This window comes from Candoia aspera, chromosome 4, assembly GCF_035149785.1.
Source record: "Candoia aspera isolate rCanAsp1 chromosome 4, rCanAsp1.hap2, whole genome shotgun sequence".
In the NCBI taxonomy this organism is placed as follows: domain Eukaryota; kingdom Metazoa; phylum Chordata; class Lepidosauria; order Squamata; family Boidae; genus Candoia; species Candoia aspera.
Window position 1 is genome coordinate 28415508 of NC_086156.1, and position 26602 is coordinate 28442109.

The window sequence follows — 26602 nt, forward strand, 5'->3', positions numbered from 1 at the left end:
CTTTCAACTACAAAAGGCACCTTAACATCTGAGAGCAATGCTGGATCAATAAGCAAAATCAGATAGCAAACCTGATCCATTAGGGAGGTGTGCATCTCTCAAAAATACGCTGAAAGCAGCTTATGGATAGAAGCAATTATTTAAAATGCATACCTACCATAAATTAATAGCTGAATAATGGGCAATTAAAAACTCACCATTAAAGCTCTAACAGAAAAGTAGCAAATATATTAGAACAAAAAGTATATTAAAACTGGAATCGCCTGTATTTCCAAAAAATACAACTTTGGAGAACCAAGTGATTTTGAGGTTGCTCCAAAAATGTGGCATCACTAGAAAAAAAAAGTAATGGAGTATGACCAGATTACGCTGATTGACATTAGAGCCCACTGAAATCCACTGGAAGCGACACCTAACTTAAAACCCATTTATTTCAGTAGAAACTATTTAAACTATACAATTTAGTCTGGATCTAGTTCTGTATCACCAGCACGTTAAAGGGTTGCTGATGGAATCTGCAAAATTTAGTCTCAGGTCCTGAAGCCATCACTGTTCTCCCACTCCATTGAATAAAATGGAGCAGATATTTTATTTATTTTATTTTATTTTATTTTATTTTATTTTATGGAGTGATGTTATATGATACATTTAGGCCTTATGAGGCATAATGGAAGAAATGCAGCATACCATATTCAGCAGCCATCAGGCATTAATTGCCGTTTTAAAGCTTTTTGCTATAAACAACATTCCCCAGTCAATTCTCCTTCTGATAACTTAGAATTAGTACTCCCTGAATTCCCTGCCAGCATGAAATTGTTCTTCTTATACTATTGAAGGGCACCAAATTGGGGAACATCACTTTCTAACATATCAAAGTTTATTCTAATTTGATCCTAAAATAAGTCAAGCACTTCCTAACAGATAATAGCATAAAGGCATTAACTATATCTCCTTCATTTTACAAAAAGTTAATTTGAAGTTATCAATTTCTTCCTCCCCTTATATACCAGCATTATCACTACTAACAGCTATTACTGTTTTTGTAGACACTAAATAGAATGCATGTGAAACCGACCCTCACCACACAGTTTACACAGTTTTTGTAAACTATCACTGCTACAACCCTTTGTAGTGATAAAATTTGGAAAACTTTTCAGTGCATGCATTTACTGCACTTTTACCCAGCATGTACAAGTTATGTATTAAAGAAGTTTAAAACAATATGGTCAAACCACAGACCAAATAAGACCCAGACGCTTGAGTCCTTGACATCTGTAGTTATCTGCAGGATTTGTTGAATTTTAAACTGAGCAGAGGGATAAAAATATAGAAAGAGAGGGAGGGAGGGAGAGATAGAAATCATGACACAATTTGGTCTTTGTCAGATATAAATGAAACTTTCTTCTTTCAACAAATTAGATAAGAAGTATTTAATACCATAATACTTATAGTCTAACATCTATCAGAGCTATTGAAAAACTGAATATAGAAGAAATTTATAGAGGAGGAGGAGTATTTTAAATACCATGACTGTTGCACCGGGATGTTTCAACAAGTCTACTGCTTTGATCGTAACAAGCCATGGCTTGATAACGGTAGCCTTGTCCACACTCTTTGATGTCTCCTTGAACTTTCATTCCCATAAGCATGTCCACTTTGCCCTCTGGTAAAATACAGTCTGACCAGTTCCCAACTGGCTGAGCATTGTATTTGTCACACTGGCAGAACTGGGTCTCAATCAGTGGATAAAGTTGAGGATTTTTACATTTCTCTTTCTTCTTACTTTTCCCTGGAAGGTAGAGAAAGAGTTTCAGAAACTGTTTTCTTGAATCTGGTATAACATTTGGTCGATACCCAAAAATGACATTACCCACACAGGAAAATGCATTATTCAACTGACAGGTTGAATATATTTACTTGGAAGTAAATTATTTGATGATAAGGGTTGAATTTAGTCTTAATAGTATTCAGGAGGAGATCCACAGAAATTATTGGCCTTTGACTTAGATGCTATTAAGATAAGTCTCCTTGAGTAAGTGTGTCTACTTATAACTGACTGAATCCAATGCAGTAAGGAACTGAATTCAGTTCAATAGACTGACATGTTAGCATTGTTTTCTAAGTCTTAGCCACTATAAAGACAATTGTGTGGTGGAATATAGACTTGATGCATTGTACCATTAACTTCAATATGCCACATGTTAGGTGTTATTATAGTTTTAATTCTCTGTAATAGATAAAAATTATAATGTATTTATTATTTTCCAAACCATGATGATGAGATAGAGATATTCAGGCTTTCTCATATAATATCTTAAAGCAGTTAATTATCAAGTTTAAATGCAATAATAAAACATTTTTTCCAAAGTCAATTAAAAACATATACATTAAAATAGATTGTAGAGAAATTATACCTGTCTAAAAAGACTGAAGTAGTAAGCATTCTTTGAATATCAGTAAGGAAAGCATTCAGAGTAGGCACTACTGCTTGAAGGGTACATCACACTGAGCCCAAACTTCACCAGATTGTGGTCTGACCACAACAGTAGGATGACTAACCTTTTCCCTCAATATCTAAACTATCTTCGCCATGGCCTCATGTGTTGGGCTGTTTTGGAAGCCACATAATTCTGAACCAGCCCTAATAAACATGGATGTTAAAACTGTTGGTTTTTATTTTATAATTTATATAAAATAAATTATCTTAGCCAACTCAGACAGGGATGCTATTGGGCAGCAGAATGGATGGTATGGCAATAACAATTCCACCTTGTCTCATAGGACCAATGCCAAGTAAGTGCCTTCATAACTTGTCTCAATTTGAAGAGTTTTTCTGGTGAACAATCTCTCAAATGTACCTGAATAATCACCATAGCTCGTAGAAGAGATCCTGGGCTACTAATTGACCAGCCTCTGTTTGGATGGATATAAACACATTACTGAGTCATGCCAAATTCTGTATCAGAAATATTTCTTTCACTGCTTTATCTTTGCAATTTGGATTGTGTAGAATCTTCCTAATTGGATTATGTAGAATCTTCCTAATGCATGGCTGATATGCATAGGAATGTCTATGCTATGGCTAATTAGATTCTTAATTGTCACTATTTCCATTACATTCAAATGGATGCATTTTCTTGATGTCAAGACTTTAAAGCTGTCTGTCTGTTCAGCAAAACGGCACTGGCTACCAAAATCTCACTGACTTTGACTGAAGCTGGTAAACTATACATAAGATTGCAGCCCAAAATATTGAACTTCCTTTTCATAATCCTCCTCATATTAATGGACATGCTACAGATTCTGAGTGAATCTGAAACTGCAGTTCTGAAGTTTCACACAGAACACTATCATGAAAAATAAGATTGAAATCCATTGTCATACAAAGGGCCGTCCCTTTTTATTACTGGTGTCTAACACATTGTAAAGATTATTTTTAACTATCATGCACATGTAGAAGATGGAAGAAGAAATATAATTTTTTGTAGGATTGGTGATAACTAAAGTACTATTATTGGTAATGGAAAATCTTAATACCTCTTTCATTATTTGCAAGTCTTCCCAGTTGTGTCATGACTGTGACATAAAAATAAGATCCATAAAAAATTATCTGTAAATTTTGGGATTAAAAGAAATAATGAAATAGAGGCTAAATGAAAATTTATTGATACCTATTGTCAAATGAGATATTAGGTTTTCAGGAGCCTATAAATTATTAATATATACAATTACAGAGTTATAGACAGTATAAATCTGAAATACATGTATCTTTCTTATATAACATAAATGTCTAACATTATAGACTGCTCCATATGGGTTATTTACAAAACCAGAATCTTGGCTAATGTAAACTAATCCAGCTTTCATGAAAGAAAGGCTCTTCTGGTGTCCCTGTTTTCCAGCAACACTTGCTCTGTGATGTTAGTCAACTGGTTGAAATAGCGAAATCCCATATCAACTTACCTGTGATTAAACCTTATAGAATTCAATTTCTGCATAAGCATATTTACAACTGCACAATTGCTCACTGCTTGTGGTTGATTCAATACTTAGTCATAATTAAAGCAAACATGTCTTAAGGAGGGATGTCTACCGGGGTGGGAAGAGGTTTTAAAAATGATGGAAACCACAACTATGCATTCAAAACTCCACCCTTTTTACATGTGATGCAACGTATGTAAAAAGAGGCAGGGCTTTGATTGCATGTTTTTGGCTGCCAGGTTGCCTTTTTACATGCATCCCTATGGACGTCACTGAATCTGAGCCTTACTGATTTTAGTTGATCTACGCTAAATACAATTTATTTCCCAGTGACCACAATTATAATTACTAGTACCACCAACACTACTACCAACAATGCAGATGCAGATATTTGCTTTAACTCTTACCAATAAGTAAACGCTTCCTTGTTCTAACTGATCCACAGTCCACATTGCAGGGAGAAAATTTTGACCAGCTTGTGAACAGACAGTCATCTTGGCAAGGAATTTGGCAGAGTTGTGTTAAGGGTGGTAAAGGCCCTGCATATTTAAGGCATTCACCAATATCAGCTTGGCTGCCATCTTGTTTGCGACAAGTAATAGCTGGAAGCAGGAAAGCAGAAGGAATTATAACAAACTGACAGGCCTTTTATTGGTTAGACAATGTAGCAGCTAACAACAGGCACCCACATTTGATTTAGAAGCAAGGCACTATGTTCATGAATAATATTATTTCCCCTGGGAACTCTCCACAATGGATTTATTTTCAAATATTAGGAAACACCGAATACTGCATATCGCCTATGTAATTCAAATCAGCACTTGATCCAAACAATGCCACATAGAAATACAATGCAAGCATTCTATGAAGGAAGGACTAATGCCATGAATTATTCCCCATTTTACAGCATAATTTAATTTCTCTGTATAGCTAATTCCAAGATTAATAGATTTATTGAGACATAAACTGATTCTTTGCTCCAGTTCTAAATATTCTGTAATTATGCATGTGTAAAATTTTTGAAATCTGAAAACAACTCCCTTTGGAAAATAAAGTAGGAGCAATGTGTATCTGAATATTATAATAAAGTTTGACAAAACACAGAAGATCTTTCCAACAACAGTGCCATAAATAAATTTGTAGTGATGAAAACATTTGAAATGCTATTTCAAGGCATTTGAAAATAGAAATACATACCTTTATCATACAGAGGTACAAGATAAAGTTCCTGTGAACGTGTCTATTGGAGTGATACTTCATTTCATGCCATAAGCCACATGCTATTTCTGACTAGTACATTCTGCCACCTCGTAAGACTCTTAATCATAAATGGGCAGCCTACTATCCTCAGCATCTTTTCATGCAACAGAGAAAAGGCTGCCCATTCCAGTTCTAAATAAATTATGCCCAAACAAAAACTGAACTAAATGCTTTTGGTAGCTAGTTATGCAGCCTGTCTTATGTAGATTTTCTTGCTAGTTTCTCATGTTGATTGCAAGAACATTTACTCCCAATGATGTCCAGGATTGTGGCCTAGCAAGAAGATGTTTTATTTTGCAAATAACAGCTTCCCAAGAATTAAAATTCCAATTACATGCATTCACATGCCAGTAAGGTAATGCTCAAGATCCTGCAAGGTAGACTTCAGCAGTTCATGGAGCGAGAATTGCCAGATGTACAAGCTGGGTTTAGAAAAGGCAGAGGAACTAGAGACCAAATTGCCAATATCCGCTGGATAATGGAAAAAGCCAGGGAGTTTCAGAAAAACATCTATTTCTGTTTTATTGACTATTCTAAAGCCTTTGACTGTGTGGACCATAACAAATTGTGGCAAGTTCTTAGCGGTATGGGGATACCAAGTCATCTTGTATGCCTCCTGAAGAATCTGTATAGCGACCAAGTAGCAACAGTAAGAACAGACCACGGAACAACAGACTGGTTTAAGATTGGGAAAGGAGTACAGCAGGGCTGTATACTCTCACCCTACCTATTCAACTTGTATGCAGAACACATCATGCGACAAGCTGGGCTTGAGGAATCCAAGGCTGGAGTTAAAATCTCTGGAAGAAACATTAACAATCTCAGATATGCAGATGATACCACTTTGATGGCTGAAAGCAAAGAGGAACTGAGGAGCCTTATGATGAAGGTGAAAGAAGAAAGTGCAAAAGCTGGCTTGCAGCTAAACCTCAAAAAAACCAAGATTATGGCAACCAGCTTGATTGATAACTGGCAAATAGAGGGAGAAAATGTAGAAGCAGTGAAAGACTTTGTATTCCTAGGTGCAAAGATTACTGCAGATGCTGACTGCAGTCAGGAAATCAGAAGACGCTTAATCCTTGGAAGAAGAGCAATGACAAATCTCGATAAAATAGTTAAGAGCAGAGACATCACACTGACAACAAAGGCCCGCATAGTTAAAGCAATGGTGTTCCCTGTAGTAACATATGGCTGCGAGAGCTGGACCATAAGGAAGGCTGAGCGAAGGAAGATCGATGCTTTTGAACTGTGGTGTTGGAGGAAAATTCTGAGAGTGCCTTGGACTGCAAGAAGATCCAACCAGTCCATCCTCCAGGAAATAAAGCCAGACTGCTCACTTGAGGGAATGATATTAAAGGCAAAACTGAAATACTTTGGCCACATAATGAGAAGACAGGACACCCTGGAGAAGATGCTGATGCTAGGGAGAGTGGAAGGCAAAAGGAAGAGGGGCCGACCAAGGGCAAGGTGGATGGATGATATTCTAGAGGTGACGGACTCATTCCTGGGGGAGCTGGGGGTGTTGACGACCGACAGGAAGCTCTGGCGTGGGCTGGTCCATGAAGTCACGAAGAGTCGGAAGCGACTAAACGAATAAACAACACAAGCCATGGCTTGTACTCCTTCAGCCAACCAGTTCATTGGCTGTCCATCTCACTTTTTTTTTTAATGACTGTGAAGGCTGGGATTCTGGTCTCTCTCACAGCCAAAAGAGAATTGAGGGAGAGAAGAATAGGTCAGGGACTGGGTGAAAGGAGCTGGGTCCACAGGAAACCAGCAGAAGCTATTGGAAACAAGTTTGTTTACATGGAATACAAGCATCAGTGTGTCCTACATTGCCTGCATGCAACGTCTAGAGCTGTGTTTCTCAACCTTGGCAACTTTAAGATGTGTAGTTCTCAACTCCCAGAATTCCTCAGCCAAGTCCACACATCTTAAAGTTGCCAAGGTTGAGAAACACTGCTCGAAAGCAGGATAAAGGGGAAAACACCAATTCCAGCATGAAGAACTTAAAGCTGTCCTCAGGCCGCCTCAGCCGGCAGGTTGACAATGAGATACAGGCAAAACCATACAGGTAATGTCTTCTGGAAAGCTGTGTAGATTTGCCCTTGGGTTCATCAAAGCTGAGTCAGAAATAAATCAGTCCATCTGCACAGATGATGGTGTGAGAACACACTAATGTGGAACTGATTCAGAAATGGAACAAAGAAACCATGTGGGGCTGCTCACACAGCTGATGGCTATCTGGCATGAAATGAATGAATGCTGTCAAGTTTTATATAGGTAGCACTCCCTGATCCCCAAATATCTTTATTATTAACAGAATGTGTTAATGAGAAATTATTTAATGGGCCATACAAGAAAAACTACAGTAAGTGAAATGGTAGTACGCTTATATACCAGTCTGTGTTCTCCCTGGAAACCTTTCATTTATACACATTCTAATACAATTTAAGTTGCACATTCTCTTAGCCAAGTCCACCATTTTACTGACACAGTGCAAATAGCATCTGAGACCAGAAATCAGTCTCCTATCACATTGTGCCAGGCTAATAATTAATCACTCCACTCATATTAAATTGATTACAAGCATTAGCACTAAGAATCAGAAATATACTTATTCTGGATTAACCACAAAGAATTGTAAAACACTCCCATAAACCACAAGGATACAATTGCCAATTATATCCACTTTAACAGGCATCCAGCTCACTTAACATACTGATCACCTGCTTCACATCTCAGGTTTCCTGAAAGAGTTATCTGAAATAAACTGAACTTCAAATTTTGCACATAGAAGACTGATAAAATTATAGCTGATAGCATTGCTTAAACTATACCACAAGAGGACATGGACTCATAAATTAATAGCACGTGGATAATTAAATACAAATTCTGCCCCTTGTAAGAAAATTGGTGCCATTTTTGATGCTTTAATGAAAAAAAAATCCCAAATAAGTATTTATATTGCCTAGTCAAATACTACCAAATTATACAAACTGTAAAAGAAGATTGAATTTATGATAGTATATCGCTCTAAGGCATTTTATATTTTATACAAATTATGCATTATTTATTTATGTATATTTGTGACTGCCTGACTTCAAAGACAATATTTTCATGACCCTGCTTTTTCTTTTTTAAGCAGATATTTTCTCTGAAATTACTGCAAATGTCATTTTCTTCTATGAAGAGAATCTGGGCCCTGATACTCTCATTAGCATATTATAGGATAATTCCAATATTTTCAAAAAGTATCTATTATCCACACATTTTCGTGTCTACTGAGAAATACAAAATGACTAATCTCCTGGATTTCTAAACTGACTCATTCAACAGAGCTGTGTCCAGCTACCTGTAAAGTTTTGATTCCCTTTTTCTGTGTATCATGACATTTTAAAAAAATAAATAAATTGAACAAGTGTATCGAGTAAGAGATGATGATTCCTTCCACTGTTTTCACCTAGATGCATGAACTTGTGTCAGATATCTAGATTACACTAAACTAAGTGTGGGCTTTCACACAAAAATGTTTGCATCTTTGGAACTTTACTCTTCTTTTCAAGTTTGTTTTTGGTTCGCTGAACAGATACCCTGATAACTTTTCTGCTCTTTGCCTCAGGTTTTGATTAGGCCCATCTTGACTTTTCTAAGTCCAGGTTTCATTTGGAAGAAATATCTCTTATTATTTATTTTTTACAAGTAAATCCTGATGGAGTTTTTAAAGATTAATAAAAGAACTCCAAGCAGCTAACAGCAATCTTGCAGAGTAGAAGCGTGAACCAAAAAAGGAACTTGCACATTAAGTTTAATTACTTTCAGAAAATAAATTCAGTCTTCACACTGTAGTGAGATGAAGAAAAATAGAGATAGCTTACTTTTATTCAGTAGATCTGGATACAGGTAGGTTCATAGTAGAACACACTTAATCATCACTGGATGATGAAAAAGAGGAGAGCTGCATTTCTGCAGCACCTCCTGCTTGCATGTCTGCCAGAAGGCTAATGGAGACTGTTAATCCCCAAGTCCAAGGAGGAGGAGGAAGAGGAAGTCAGGTGACCCACATGTTATCCCACAAGCACAACAGAGATGTGATTTGCTAGAAAGACCCCCTTATGCTTATGAGACAATGCTGAGTTGATTCCTGATAATTCCAACAAATCCTACTTTTTCTCAAAGAGCTCATAGCAGCCAAGATGGGTCTCTTGTCTCATTTCACACCCTCTGTAGCATTAAAACTAGTTAGTATATATGTGAGGGAGAGGTGTCAAAAAAGTCAAGAGGATAGCCATGAGTTATCAGGCAATACATGTAAAAAGGGGACAGTGCTTTGACTGCACAGTTGTGGATGCTATCATGATTTTGTAAACTACCCCCCTGTGTCACCCATGGATGCTCAGGAGGCTAGTAAGCTCTTCTGAAGTTGATGCTATGTTTAACCATTTTTTTAAAAAAAAATGTATTAATGAAATATAACAACCAGAAGTTTAACGAATTTATTTGGCCACCCAATTAACAAAAGGAATTCTGGGAGGTGTTTGTTTAGACCTAGTCCATTTGAACTGTTGTAGCCATGAGTCCTCTTTATCTTTATTTTCCCCTTATTTTTTCTGGAGAAGCAAAAGGACATGTCCCATCTTACATAATGGTTAGTTTAGCCTTGGGGAGGTTCTTCAGCAAACTAGCAATTTTTATTTGTAGATCAGGGATGTAATTCTATGTGAAAGCAGCATCAAATCCCTACTGTATAGATGGTGCCTGGTTTCAGCTGTGAGTTTCAAGCTATTTTTAAGAGTTATTTCTTGAAAATTTTTATACATTTAGATAGTTAAGGTGTAGAAGAATTTAACAAAACTTTTGAAAAAGACCAGAATTTTAAGGAGTTAACTAGGCTCTTGAATTTTTCACCTGCGTATGTCCTGCATGTTTTGATGGTGCTCTGGGCATGTATTCCTAAACTTTGTCATTATTTTCACAAGGTTGCTGCTGTTATTATTGGCACAATATGTGAACTGATTTATTGTGTTAAGTACATACAGCTCTGCAAGTAAGAAGTCAGGGAGGAAGGAGTAGAGGAAAATGTTGGAAGGGGAAATGTTCTTGCTGACAGAACTAAAAGAAAATTGGCCTCCAATTAAAGTTGTGGCATATTCATTAACATTGACATGATTTGCTATAAAAACACAATTATGCAGGACAGATAGAATCAGAGTCTTGAAGGACAAATCCTTCTGTTAATTTTCTGATTCATTCTGACACTCCTGAAGTCACACCAGCTCAGCGTGATTAAAAAAAAACCGTGAAAAATACAAACATATTATTTTAATTATAATAGCCATGCATGCATTTATTCCAATTACGTCTGGGAAGTGACAAGGGCAGCTTCCTCCACATTATCACTTAATTTTTGCCATCTTCATTTAATTTCTAATTAACCCAGGATAAACAGCACCCCAGCTAAATGAGAAAGATTAACTGTCAAGCATATGCATGCCTGAGCCATTCCCTTCTGATGTAGCTAGACTCCGTATCCACATCTGGCACAGTAGGGCAAAGGACAAGGCTGAAGCCAAATCTTTCCATTGCTGCTTTACTATTCATTTATTAATTTAAGGAATGACATTCTCCCCCAAAGAAAGGCCCAGGACCAAGTGGATGAATGCTTCTACATACAGCTTAGAGCAGAAGAGTGCAATGCAGAGCTCCCGGGGCTATTCACAGCCAGAGAACTGCCCCACCAAAGCCCCTCTAAAAGTGCCACCAAACTGTAGCTTTGAATGTGAAAGAAGGGGGAAATTATTAAAACCCACGTGGAGCAATCATATTAACCATGTTTAATTAATGTAGTTTGGTTTAATTAAAATGCAAATTAAATCAAATCAAATTGAGCTTTTATCCTGGCCCCAGTTTTGTCTTGGCTTACTATCTGGAGTGCAGCCCAGAGTGTTAGTCAAAGGCCACTCGCATCTCTTGGCCTGAAAAATGATGTGCTACCCTAGCCTGGAGGTATTTTGGGAAGGTGAAAACGGGAGCTGCAGCAGCAGCAGCAACAGTATAATCTGGTGCTCCTTAGCACTGAGCAGCCTGCTACTCATGTTCCTATTGCTTCCCGCTGCTGCTTAGCTGTTCACTGGTAAACTTACTGGAAGGTTTTCCAAACTGGGTATTGAAGAGGTCTCAAGGGGATCTTGCTTAGAGCTCTTCAGTTTTTATGCTAAATCTGGGGTTGTGCGCTGACATTGTGTGGAATAAGGATGGCCTTGGAGCTATACACATTGAACAACAGGACACATGAGAAAGCCAGCATAGATTCAACATATCATGAACAGCTGAAGAGGGAAAAATCTTCATGAAAGTGTAAATACAACAATGACCTCCTATTGTGAAAATGGGCATATGACGGATATCATAAATCACAGTTTCAGTGGTTCTAACCTCTTGCTTGTAGACCTGGACCACATGTCTCTTGGGCACCTGGGCTGTCTTGCCGAACATACCATGGTACAAGTTGGCACCGGTGCCATTTGTGTGTCTTCCATCTGCAACAACAATGAAAAAACACAGGTCACAGCAATGGTTGTGTTTAATCTGAAGAAGCCTAACAAGGTGGCAACAACAAGCTGATCCTGTCTGATCCTGAAAATCAGGATCATACCTGATTAATACTTGGATGGGAGATCACCAAGAAATTTCAAAACTGCAATAATAATAATCCCAAAAGAAAGCAATAGCAAACTACTCTTTTGTCACCAAGAAAACTACATAGATATCACATCTTATTATTTGCGAGAGATTCTACCTTAAACTGAATATAAACATAGAAAAACATGCTCATGACCTCCCATTTCACTCCATACTTTGCTCTGTTCACTTAAGTAGAAATTAAAATTAAACCTGTTATCTTTATGCAGATTATCTTCATATCTTTAAAAAAATGTGGCTGAAAGGCAATTTTTGTAGCCAGTAACTACATGGTTATTTGCATTTCTAATGTTTGTCATGATATACAGTACATTACCACTACTCACTTTTTAAATAATGCACACCCACCTCAAAGGTCTTAGCCTCTTAGGTACTCTACAAACTGCTTGCTCATTGAATAAATGCACATTTGTCATTCTGTCCAAGGATGATCAATCCTATTTACTGCATATATCTGTGTCTAATATACAAAACTAGAAATTGTCTACTATTGGCTTATGTTCTAGATACATGAAATATATTTCACATACATTTGTTATTTTAGGTTCCTAGTTCTTGTGAGAGAATAAACATATATTTCAACTATACCCTTCAGATAGTAGTTGGACATTAGCTTTCCTTTTCCACATCTTTTACATGCAGGTATCTTTTCTGTGTGAAAGAAAGTATTCAGTCTTATAAACTATATATGCAGCCTAAAGTAAAGCACCCCAAGTAATAACCTTACTAACAGCTAGATCTTAACAAATCAGACAGTCTTTCTCAGTCTATGTTCCCAGAATGTTGTTGGGCTATCATTTCTATTATCCCTAGTCAGCATGACTCATTCATTCATTCATAAAATTTGTATAGCCACCCATCTCACAGAAAAGTGACTCTGGGTGGCTTACAATGATCCTGGGGAACGGAAATGCATAGATCTGCAAGATCTGGACACCCAAGTTGGAGAAATACTGTATATATTTCTCATCATTGACCCTATATGGCTATATCACAAATACACTGTTACCACTAATAAACTTATTTCCAGAATGACCATAAATTATTTTGTGCAAAACTTAAAACTGATGCCTGGTGAGTATGTGCCCTTAAGCTCCCATTTAACTAGAGGAGGGCTTCTACTGTGACTCTATAGAAGTCATTCTAATGATGATTAGAAAATGAAGGTATAATAGTCATAATCTTAAAAAGAGCGACAGTGTTGATCTGAATAAAAAAACTGTGTGAAAGGTATGAATAAAAAAATCAAAATAAGTGCTTATAGAATTTTCCAGACACCTATGACATTAAATTATTTACTGCTATATAAATTTATTCATACACCTGCAGGCATCTCATGAGTCTTTTCTCAAAAGAGCATTCATAACTTTGTGTCCTCTCATGTTCAACAGTTTTCACACATACTGTACACATAAAAAACTACTGAGATTTTGTTTCCAGATTTCTATCTTTTATATATATTTTTCAGATTTTTTTGCCACATGCATTGTATTATATCTTCAATTCTGAAAGAATATATAAAGCTTTTCAAAGTGCAATAAATAAATAAAATGATTACTGTTGTACACCTTATTCTCTTGGTCTTTCAACAGATTGAGATGCCTAGTGTGATATTATCATGATGGGTATATTAGTTATTATACAAGGGCATCAGTCATAAGCACTGACTTTTCCTAACAAAGATTATAAATATTTATCCTTCTTTTTGAAAAACGTACATTTGCCCTTGGTTGTTTCTGGAAAGTACCACAAGACAGGTATTGATGTTTTCTTCTGATGCTTCCACTCTAGATCTCACAGATCTTCTATCCTCTCTTCATCCCAAAATTCAACCTTAATGGGTTTCAATTAATTATAGCAAATTGCACAGATACTAAGAAACTACATCAATAGCAAACAGATACTAACAAGTGACTACTACAAAATAAAGGTATACTCTCAGCCATCTCTTCAACCATGTTTAACTCAGGCAGTCTGCTCAAGTGCTAAGACTGTAAAAACTAGGCAGAAAACAACTGCACTCCAAAATAAAGTTGTTGTCAAATAAAGTTGTTGCTGTTTGAGAGGGCAGGGCAAATATATCCAAAGAAACAATAATGTTACAAGGGAAAGCTCTTTGGTGATTCTTTTAACATTTAAAGTGCACATTTTTAAAAATTTGTTAAGTTCCTCCCCCTTCCCCACTCTCCCACCTTGGTAGCCCTAAGCCTGTAATTGTACCTTCAAGAAACAGCAATTAGCTGAGCTACCATCTCCCTGTGAATTTAAGTGGTATGTCTGTTAGAGGATCAAAGTTGCTCATCACTTGAATAACTTTTATTTATATGGTGTTGACAAGGAAAAGGAAAGGTATTTCAGGAAGGATGGGCTTCTACAGGAATTGAGTTCTGGACCAGATCTTCAATATTCAGGGAAAAATCCCCTCTGAAGTTCCTAACTCTAAGGAACTTGGTTCTGCCACAATTCATCTGAATGGGATATAACCTGCCCTTATAAAAGATAAATTGGTCTGAGAAAGCAGAATGTCAAATGTACAGTAGATCTAAAACACACCTAAGTCTTCAAAAGTGCAATGGATTTGGATCACTCCCCTAATTGGGACTGATGGATGTGGTGCACAGATCAATTACATGGAGTACATCCATAAATACAGTACATAGGCTGATGGAACAAGATGTGAATATGTCTGATCCTCAAAGGAGTTCTTTGACAACCCTCTGATTTCATCACCCCTATTTTGCCTATAGTTAGCCCACAGGAAATTACTTAAGATTCTTTATTCCCTTCTTTCAATTGCAGTGGTAATTACTAACCACAGCTGATAAAAGGGAAGCCTGGCCTTGCATCCTGATTCCGTAAGTGATCATACTCAACACAATGAGATGAATCCACCAATGATTTGCAAATGAGGACACAATGGCAGTGGAAAACAGTCAACACATATCACTGTTTAAATAAGCCATTTTTGTATTGCTAAGTTAAAATTAAACTCAGACAGCACTGTATGATTGGCCAAAGAAATTTGTATCAGGAAGCTTCTTCATGGCTTTGATGTTTCCTCCTTTCCTTTCCTTATAAAGAAAGCAAAAGAAATCTTAACCTGTGATATGCCTGACCACAGAAGAGTCACTTCATGTTAGTAAGGTTAAGTCTCTGCACAATGTCACTATTAATAATACAAATGATGTTGACTTTTACCATCTACAGGTAGTCCTTACTTAATGACCACAATTGGGACAGGAATTTCAGTCAGTAAGTGATGCAGTTGTTAAGTGAATCTGACCCCATTTTATGACCATTTTTGTAGCAGTCGTTAAATGAATCATGCAGTTCTTCACTGATTTTGCTTGCTGGAAGCTGGCTGGGAAGGTCGAAAACAGCGATCATGTGACCACAGGACACCATGACAGTTGTAAAGGTGCCAGTTGCCAAGCACGTGAATCGTGCTCATGTGACCACTGGGATGGTTGTTAGTGCAAAGACCGGTCATAAGTCGGGTTTTTTAGCACCGCCATTAAGTTGAACCATTGCTAAACAAATGGTCATTAAGTGAGGACTACCTGTAACCAATATAAGCTTTAAAACATACTCTATGTCAGATCCCCCTGATCAAAGGTTTTACAGAAACCCTTATCGGAGCATCTACCATCGTTTCCTTCTCCAAGGAATGGAATCCATGTCGCCAGATGGGAGGGGGTGTGAAGTTGCAGTGTGAAGTGGTTTATTATGGCTATGGAGGACATCAAGGACACCGGGTTGAGATATGGATGGGAGGGGGGGTGACATGGTTTCATGGGAAAGGGGACTAACTAAGGGAATGTAGTTTTTAAGTTAGGTTTGAGCGGGAAATCTTTATTCGCAGCTTGCCTTCTGTACCATTCATTACACTTCATTAAAACAGATAAAGGAATCCCAGGCTCCTGACTGTGATTGTGTGAATGCTTGAATGATCAGGTGCTGACACTCTAGCACTTTTACAAATATATTACAAAATAAGAGATGAAGCACTGAGGAGTATGAGATTGCATGATGGATATCTAGGGTTGTCCCTTTAGGAACTGCTTGATCTACAAGCATTAGCATATGGTGGCCAACCTGTAGTACACAGGACAGAAGCAACTCCATCCGCTTTTCTTTGCCACTATGTTCCCCAAGCCAGGAAACTTCTTTTCTTTTACTTTTTTTTAAAAATAAGATCTGTGTTTAAAACTTAATACAAGTATATTTCTTTAAAAACCCAAGTTCTTCCAAAGACAAAACAATTCAACTGCACCTCCTTCAGTGATACCACTTAATCACTTTCTATTATGTTCAAGAGGCATTTTTTTAAAAAAGTCCACTTACAAAAATATTGCACCCCTAACACTAGCAAATTACAAATAGGACTTACAACCAAATACTGCAGAATGGAATGGAATTCAGGTAGCCATGCCTTGTTTCAGGTTTCTGTTTCCCTCCCAATAGTTAATTAATGTTCGATGCCCACTTCTCTTCAATGGGCCATTTTGGAGATAACATTCCCTTCTTGAAGGGGGGATGAGATACAATGACTAATATGACATTCATCTACACTTGATGATATCTGGCTGCTTTGATTAAATGAAGATCTATAGTTGAATAAAGAGTTCACTGTAAGTGTATACAATTCTTCTATTTTATATGCTGTGGAAAGTTCGGCCAGCTAATGTGAGCTAACTATTGAAAAGACAGAGAAAAAGGTGATAGTTATAAGATCTGCCCTATAAGATAAAAACTCAGCTGAGATTTTAAGCAGGAATTTCCAACTTTTAACTCTTGACTTGCTCTCTGTTATGTCAATTTCATGGAAAGACATAGGTAAAGAAGAACTGCTTGTAAGGTATTTATTGCCAGCTCCCTGGTTTTCAATCGTATTTCAGCATCTGGAGTCAATTCTCCAGCTGCTTTAATTTCCCTTCCCTCAAATAATGACCTTGCATCTCATTTTTGAACCACCAACATGCTTCCTGACCAAGGAAGTCCTAAGATAGGCTAGGTAAAATCTCCCTTGAGTCAAACTCACCTTTTGATGACTAAACAAATAAATCCATATTGTTTTCTTGGTAACAGTGCAGAAGTGATTTGCCACTGTCTTCTTCTCTGTTTTTTGTTTAATTTTCAGTCTCATATATAACCCTGGGTTTAACTGGTCATCTTCCATTCAAGCACTATCTATCTAAAACCTTAGTTAGCTTTTTCAAGATCAGTCAGTGTCAGGTATATAAGACAGCTTTCTTACAGTTTCATAAATAAAGGAAAATGGCAAACTGCTATCAAAAGTACAGCTTCCCTCAAAAGAAACTTCCACCTCCCTCCAGGTATGTAACATGGGTCATTTCCAAAACATTTAAGTTTGATTCCTGGCCCCCAAAATGTGATCCATCTGTATTCTAGAGTGACAGAAGTCAAAGGGAGCTTTAATTAAAAAAAAAGTATCACCTATAAAACAAGCAGACAGGAGGAGGATCACAGTCTTTTTCTTCATATAAGGTCTCTGGGCAGTCACGACCCCCATTCGCAGGGAGCTGCAAGATGACTCGATGTCGAGACTGTTTTGTCACTGTAACAACTGATCCTGTGAACAAACATACAAATATATTGTATTCTCCATTTTGGTTCTCTTGTTTTTGGACCACTGCACTGAGATTTGAGAAATTAGAAAGACACTGTATAAAATAGCTCTATTGGTTGCTGAATAGTTTAGAACACATTTTAAATACATTTAAAGAGCCATGATAATATGTTAGGGAAAAACAAAACATAAACAAATGATGCAATACTTACACAGAAAAAAAAAATCATTTGTTATAATGTCATAGTTTACATTTGAATATTTTGTGAAGTAATCACATTTATTTTCAAAGTGATTTTCTGTACATATTCAGTTTAGCCATAATGCCCATAGTAACTTATTTTGGAAGGCTGTATCTTTAATATGCCATTCTCTTGATTTAGGCATCTGAGACCATTTCATGCATATCTCTCATTTACCATCACATACTGTATTTATTTGTTAACAGGAATATTTTAGAGTTTAAACCAAACTTTTTAAAAAAATACTAGTATCACTTGATTCTATAAATCTAATAATAATAGGCAGAAGTTTCTTTGTCACTTCTAAATTTCCAGCACAAATCAGAAATACTTTTTTAAAAGCTTTTTTAAAATGTAGAGATAAATATAAACTTTTTCTAAGATCCAGCTAAGAAATTAATGAGTGTTAGAAACTTTGATAGGATTGTTGTTGTTGATCACATCCATCAGAAATACTTCTCTTGAAATGCATAGATTTGGATCCAGGCTTCAACATATTGACATAAGCTTCACTTATCTTACTGACTTCAAGCCTGATTCAATCCACCATATATACACGAAGGAAGAAAGATTAAACATTAACATTTATTTAAATTTTATAATCCCGAAGTAACAATATCAGAATATTTCCTCCATAGCTCCCAAAATTCAATGCATTTTTCAAAAGTGATTAAAAATGTAAGTTTTCAAAATAAAAACAAAAAAATAAAAATAATGACAGCAAAAAATATTGCTTTGATTGCTTTGACCTTGCAGTTTCTATCAACAGTGGGTACTTACTGAGACATTTATTTTGCCTGACTCATAACAAAAGCATTTTTTTTTATTGCTGAACAAGAACTAGTAAGATCCAAGTTTATTTCACCACTCAGCTGTGAAGCTTTTTGAATGAGACTATCACATCCCCTCAGACTTACCTGACAGTACAGAATAATAAAGGTAATATAGGTGAGGGGAAACAGACCTCTATGCATTTCCTTGCGTTCTTGAAGGAAAGGTGAGATATGAATGCAATTCATAAATAAATCAGATTGTTTAATAGAGATGCCAGTCCTGACATCCAGCATAGTTGCTCATTGCCATCATGTTTACATGGTCATGCACATGCAATGAATCTCTCTGTTAAAAAGAAAGGATACTCATATTGCTATTAAAGAACTACCGAAGCATCACCACACGGTGCGTTACTCTGTATTTACCTACGCTGGAAACCACATATCTAGCTCCTCCTCTCCACTAACACATTAAACATTTCAGGCACTTCTTTGAAGCCTACAGTTTCAGCATGCTTTCTGTTCTCAGTTATAGGTTTAATCTGTCTAATCCTTTATTAGTTGGTGAATACTTCAATCAGCAACCAGAGTGGCTAACCCTGTGTTGATCTCATTTTTTACACAACATGGAGCACAGACTGTGAACTATACAGGGTATCCTTTCAGTACAACAACAACAGGCCTTGTGAAAAGAGGGGGTGAAAGCAAGCGCCATATGCCACAAGGAGATTAAATCACATGAATGAGGAATTATATTATTGACTGCAGCAATAACAGTGCATATTAAGATGAATGCCTCCTGCTAAGTTTCCAGGAGACAAAGGGATAAGGCAGAAATATGTAGACAAGATTCAGGCCATTAAAAGTACTTTGGAAATATAATTAGGATGCAGAAGAAATTCAAAAGAAATGTAGGATGTAGAATTGTAATTGCAACCAGTTACATTAAACATCTGGTAGGATGTGCTTAATTAAGATTCCAAAACAATATTTGCATACTGGTGTTTAATTTTATATATATATATATATATATATATATATATATTAATATCCATCCCTTTTTATTACCTTCTGTGAAAAATACAGCATAAAAGAAAGGTGGAAAAATATCCCTCTACCCTACTATTGTTTATATCTTAGAAAAGGCATAAACCTTTGCACTGCTGAACATGAAGGTGCAGTATATTAGGTACTGATGTATCAAGCCACTTTCTTAATTTCAATTATGCCCTTCCATAAAGTAAACAAATGTAATCAATACCAGATATGAACACAGAGTCAACTAAAACATGCTGCTGTTTAAAACTATATTAATATTTACTTTACTAAACTGAGAGATCGATCTCAATAGGATTAGGCTTTAATCAATGGATAAAAAAAGATCAGAAGAGATCATGAAGGCTATTTACTAAAAGATAGTGCTTTTAGAAAGAGAGAGAGGAAAATGAGCATGAATGTGTCATTGTAAGAATTACAGATGGCTTTCAGAGAGTAGTTTTGGTGGTCAGGATTGTGCAGAAGATGGGACTTGAGGTAACACATTTGCTTCAATTTATAGTTTTCAGTATTTTTTTATGCCCAAGGGATTTTCTTATTTGTTAATGCATTTTCCTCATTTGATTTGATTTGATTTGCAGTTTACCTAGATATGTAAAGTCCTAATCAGGATAGGCTACAAATACAGACCAATCCATCAGATAAAATTATTGAAAAAAGAAACTATAATCATTGCAACTGTTGCACAGAGTAACACAGAGAGAGACAGAGAGATCTTTTATCTTTCTACAAACTCCTGATATACAAAGATTTGCTCTAGGACAGAATGTTATTGTACATGTTCTTTTCCTCTGGCCACTGTTTTAAAGGCTGAAAGAGGTTCCTGATATAATGTATGTTATGTATGTATTTATTTATTATCCTGCCTTAATTATTTTTCATAAATAACTCAAGGCGGTGAACATACCTCATACTCCTTCTTCCTCCCATTTTCCCCACAACAACCCTGTGAGGTAGGCTGGGCTAAGAGAGAGTGACTGGCCCAAGGTCACCCAGCCAGCTCTCATGCCTAAGGCAGGACTAGAACTCACAGCCTCCTGGTTTCTAGGCCAGCACCTGAACCACTAGACCAAATAGTATTTCCTCACCGACAGAAAAAGAGCTATTCGTTTCTAATCAAGCAATAAGAACAAGAATACAAAAATAATGCAAAATACTGTAATAGATACTCTTAAATAATTGTACAACAAAGTAGGATCTCAGTGTGTTTTGGAACTAGTTGCAGCACATTTAATTACTGTTCATTTAATTCTAGTGAGTTCAGTCTAATAGCCACTGAGAAATCAGTTATTTTTAAAACTAGAAATTACACTTGCTTAAATCCCATTGAAATCTCACAACATAAACCCTGAAGACTTGTGATGAGGTTAACAGCCTGGAGAAGGAATTAAAATTATTTACCTATAAAACTCAAGCACAGTACCTTCTTGACATAAGGAAGGACATAGTGTCCAATCACTGTAAGGAGTCACAATGCAGTCTTTCCTGCAGGGTAGCAAACAAGGTCTAACAGTTTCAGGACGAAGGTTTTCGGGACACCTACAATAAACCATGAAAACATAAAATGTACAGTAAAAAAATATGGCAGGTCATCTTCAATGCAAACATTCAAAGTTATAATAGAAAAAGGAAAGGTGACAGGGAAAAATGAAAAAAAGGAAATTTCATTACTTTTTAGACCCAGGGATCTCTTTGTTTATTTGTTCCACACTGATCTTTCTGTAGTTGCTGTTTGTTTTTTGCATCCCAATAATTCAGGGGAACTCTCTATTAAACCATAAGAGCTGAACAATACCACAAAAATCTCCTTTGCACTTCGGGTATTTCAGTTGTTTTGCTGTTATCCAATGGAATACCATTTTGTCTTTTTGGTGTAATTCAGTAGTAACTATACCAGGACTATTGTATAGGCTGATCACAGTCACAAATTTGATGAACAGGAGTTTGAATGGAAGATGGACATTTATATATAAAAATAATTACTTATGTCTGGTCAAAAAGTATTATCTGAAGTCAGGAGAGATCTTTTGCTTTGTGCATGAAATGGGAAGGGCAATTTAGTCCAGGGAAATGCATACTAGTTTGATTAAATTCAGGAGGCAATGAACTGCCAGATCATGATTCAACATGGATTATCAAAAACTGAAAACAAAATTATTACCATATGGTAGGTTCATCACACTGTTCCCTATTATTCCCCTAACTCAGCTGTTCATCTAAAGCTGTCTATTGCAAATTCCATTTACAGATCGTAGTATTTGTTTTCTTGCCTTTAAATCAAGCTGTTGAGATTATAATTACAGCTACAGTTATCTCTCTTTCTTTCTCAGGCCTCCAACCATATTCAAGGTCAAATTAAACTGAAGCAATATAAACTGTAGTCTGTTACTCTAAAAATAAGGCCAATACTATTGATTGTATCTTTTCCCACTAATCCTTTTTATTAAGAGGAGTACAAAACATGGTTCTCATTTGCACTTTTAGGTACATCTTCTGCTCTTTAAAAACTTATTAAGTGACATGAGCATGATGGTTCAAGAGATTAACTAACATATTTCTGTCCTTCCTTCACAAGACCTCATATATTACATATTGCTACTAGCTTACTGGTGCCAGAATTGAAAACCTAGTGATCAATATTTACATTTGGAACCAACACTTCTAAGGGATGCAGCAGCTTCGTGAGCCAGAACAGAATAATTTAAATCCAATACATCTATATGAACAAATCTGAACTATTTTTAACATCATTCTGTTCATGGAACTGTCAGGATATATCTATAAATAGAAGTGTTTTAGAAGACATTTAGGTACCAGCATTTCCATTATATTTACTTTTTGGGTGGTACTTGTCCCATGTTGAGTCTCACACAGATGACTTTCCTTGTTTGCATGCCAACAGCACAGGTGGCTTCTCCATTCCAACCAGTAGTAGAGTTGAATGTTGACACAGAGGTATCTTCTATACATTGCCCCCATAGTCCAGTCTGCCAGTGATAAACTGTACAAGGATGTTCATTGCAATTGCGTGTTTCCTGCAGCATGCTGCTATTTGGGCACTGAAGACCACCTGGAAGGAATAAGGTTGGAGTACATAATGGGAGAAATAAAAGGATTGTTAAGTATAATGGGAAAAATGAATCTAGATGATATATCTTGTATTCCTCCACTCCCACCCCAAATGCACCATTTTAATCAAGGTGGATGAAATAAAATAGACAAGCAGTAAAACCATTTGTTGCACTAAGCCTTTGATTGACTGGGCTATTCAGCTGTGGAATGAATGCTCCTCTATGCAAAATAAAATAAAATATATACATGCATCTAGAAAAACACGCACAAAGGGATCTTGTCTTGCCTTTTCTCTGATTATATGGTTTTCTATGTGCAGATGCTTATGTTTAAAATCATATGCTGAAATTATACATTCAATGGAGGTAAAATTATCTCAACTTGTGCCCTCATCTGCATTTTCCCCTCTTCTCCATATGCCACAACTAAAGGTTTCCATAATTAATTAACCATACCATTTTATTATATATGAACTGGGAAACTAGTTTACAGGACTAGGACAGTTCAGCATTTGAAGCCAGCTTCAAATTATGATGGCAGCACCCAATATTTTTAATTTTTGTAACCAAAGATCCCCAGCTGGGTCATGATGGGAAAATATGAGTAATCAGAAAAGGGACACAAGGTTTATGAGCCTTTTAATACATTTGAACTAGATCATTAAATATGTCCCATATCACATTGCATTTTTTTAGATACAGTAAGCAATAATCTAATTTAAATTGATATGTGAAATTGTGGATGTTTAATCTAAAAATCCATTGGATCACATTACTTTGGACAAAAGCAGAACTGTATTAGCATAAGCAGACTATTTTATTGCCCATGGATATCAGAATGTCTTACAATGAATACCATCAGAAAACAAAACACAAATGGAAAGCTTTATAACCGCTCTCTCCATTGACCATATCATTCAGTAAGAGTTATTTTTGTAGGGTTAGATTCATTTTCCTATCCAAGCATACAAGTAAAATACATTAAACTATTATCAGGTAATGGAAAATGAAGTGTTTTGATGACCTTTTATGGTTCACCACTGGAATACTGGAACTTCAATTAAAAGGTAAAAGAAACATTATTTAGAATGGAAGCATAGGACACTGTAATAAACTGGTTCTGTAAGGTTTGAGTCTGACTCTGACTCCGAAAATGAAACTTATGCTGAGCCAGAAGGGGAAAACAAAACTTATCTGGAAGGAATTGAGGAATTAGAAACCAGGAGTGACTCAGTAGAGGGGGAAAATTCAGAGATGCTGATTGGGCAAAAACCAGAGGGAGGTTTGACTCCTCCAATCAGCGCCTGCAAGAGGAGACCTGAGAAGCAATCAAAGCAAAAGGCAACCTGATTCGCTACAGAGGAGAAATGGCACGAAAGGGATCGGATAAAAAGGCACCAGTGCAGGGAGCAAACTGCTGGAGACAACCGATGCACTGAGCCAACAGCTTCTTCTCAAGAGTCCTTGCCGGAGCCTGAAGCCTTGCCTGTAGCCGGCATGGAATCAGTGCCAGCTCCTCCTATTGAGGTGGACTTACCTTCTCTGCTTGCCATTTTAGCCAAGTCCAGCCTTGCTTCCAGTGCCCAGCCTCATCTTGCTGTTATAGCCAAGTCCAGCCTTGCCTCCAGTTCCAAGCCTTGTCTTGTCGTTTCCGCCAAGCCCAGCCTTGCCTCTAATTCCAAGCCACATCTTGCCTTCTCCATCAAGCCTAGTCTTGTCTCCAGTTCCAAGCCTAGTCTTGTCTCCAGTTCCAAGCCTTGTCCAGCCAAGTCGTCTTGCCTCCAGTTCCAAGCCTCGACTTGTCGCTCCAGCCAAACCCTGTCTTGCCTCCAGATCCAAGCCTTGTCCTGCCCCTCCAGCAGAGTCTAGCCTCATCTCCAGAACCGAGCCTTGCCTCATCTCTCTAGCAGAGCCTTGACTTGCCTCCATTGCTGAGTCTAGCCTCTTCTCTGTGCTGAGCTCTGCATTTGAACCTCAAGCCTCCTCCTTGCCAGGAGCCTTAGCCATGCCTAGTCTTGCTGCCTTGTTGAGAGGGTTAGCCAAGTTCTGTCTTGCTGTACTGCCAAGAACTTCTGCTACTCTGGATCCTGCAGCCCTGCCTTGTTTCCATCCTTTGCCTGGGTGGACCTGAGTGAATTGTATTGTCTGATCTATGGACTCTTATTTATTGTACATAGTTAACTGTAAATAAAGGACTTCCTTTGATATTCTACCTGGCCGTTCTTTAGTCCGAACAGGACAGGTTCAGAATATTTGCCCTTTTAACCTATTACTGTATATTTTGATTGACAACTCTAATGGGTCTCAAACTAATATGTAACCTTCCCTTGCTGTTACTTAAACTATGCTGCTATTCCCCTCATTCTTTTCCCAAATACAGTGTAAGCAACTCCAGAGGGAGGGGAAGAGGATAAAGGCTATAAAATTTGCCCAGTAAAGGCAGCACACCACAGGTGGATTGCCATGGCTCCCTTCTTCCATTCACACCCATTACACCTGATTGGGAAAGGGTCTGTCCTAACAACCAGGAAACACACTGAGACAATGAACTGGTCTCTAATATTTATTGCTAGTACTTAACAGGAATCCTAACAAACTGAAGAAGCGTGGGAAAAACCCAGACATATAACCCCCAAGGGTTAAGGCGGTCCCGATCTGTGTCTCTTTGAATGGCTGAACAATTCCTCAGTGCTACGCATGCGCTTGACAGTCTGGATGGGAGCCCCCTGCTCGCCATCCTTACTCATGACAGGGTCTCCCCTATGTAAGTATATAGAATTAATCATTATTTCTTTGGAATCTAAACTTCAGCTGCCCTAGCTGGCAACAACTAACCAGGTGTGACCCTACTTAACTTTTTGAGAACAGGCAAGTTTGGCCAGATGCTAACAGCAAGCTTGGCTGATCAGACTGAACTATAAACAAATCTGAGCACTGCACTTACACAAGGATGAAATTACAAGAATAAAATCCTATGCATACCATTTTATTGTTCTCATATGGATTTATTCACATGTTAGTATATTTAGAACTGTGTTCTGTGTCAGAAGCAGTTTTATTAAGCAAGTCATTGGGTCTATGTGGGAGAGAAATTCCTTACACTCTGAATCACTAGGGGATGACCAGTTTCCTCAATGTTACATACATGAGATCCCAACCAGTTAGTTTTATATTCTGTTAATTAAAGCTTAATTATCATTAACACTCCTTAGTAACTAAATGAGCATTACCATGTAACAGTACGTAATATTAAATGGAACTATGTAACTAATTTCCTATGAAAGCATAAATTGATTCATTTGAGGAGTTAATCAACTAAATGCTTTCAGACAAAAATTAGTTTAGTGATAGCCTTCAGATACGTATATCTGAATGGACACATACATGACAAAAGAAGAAACATGACATAAGTCTACAAAACGTGTAGTCTATAAAGATGTAGGCTACAACATGAGAGCTGATTTGTACATACATAAAAAGTCTTTAAATTAGATACATAACACCAAAGAGGTCTGTACTACGTGCTCTCTTTCTGTTCACCTATACTTCTAACTCACAGTAATAGTATAGTATTGCTAGGAAGTAAGAGCCAAAGTTACATTGGGGATCAATTATTTACTTCGTAACTTTAAAAAGCAACTAAAAGCAGCTGTTAATGCGTGTATGCATGGAGGCACTAACTTGACCAGAGAAAGGTAAGACTGGTAGTTTTATTTCTCTCCCCATCATATCTTTTCTTAATTCCCACCAGTATTGTCACCACATATGTAAGGCACCAGGTTAAAGATGCCTGGATTATTCTTCCTATATAAGGAAGAGTTGACCAAAAGTGATTATTTAAGTTATCACATGATTCAGAAAGAAGGTTGCAAATTTTTTAGCTGTAGGAATGGCCATCAGAAGCCATGCTCTACAAGTCAGAGACTT

General features: G+C 37.1%; 1 protein-coding gene across 1 annotated transcript in view; it reads right to left on the reverse strand.

Annotated features, from left to right (window-relative positions):
* The window catches only part of THSD7A (thrombospondin type 1 domain containing 7A), a 225482-nt gene that overhangs the window by 51998 nt on the left and 146882 nt on the right, over window positions 1-26602 (reverse strand). Inside the window, exons 9-14 of the mRNA XM_063303716.1 lie at window positions 22440-22674; window positions 21028-21143; window positions 17401-17536; window positions 11677-11780; window positions 4389-4583; window positions 1526-1789 (exon numbers count right to left, since the gene is read on the reverse strand). Coding sequence (XP_063159786.1) covers window positions 1526-1789; window positions 4389-4583; window positions 11677-11780; window positions 17401-17536; window positions 21028-21143; window positions 22440-22674 — 1050 coding nt within the window. The remainder of the gene's footprint in view (window positions 1-1525; window positions 1790-4388; window positions 4584-11676; window positions 11781-17400; window positions 17537-21027; window positions 21144-22439; window positions 22675-26602) is intronic.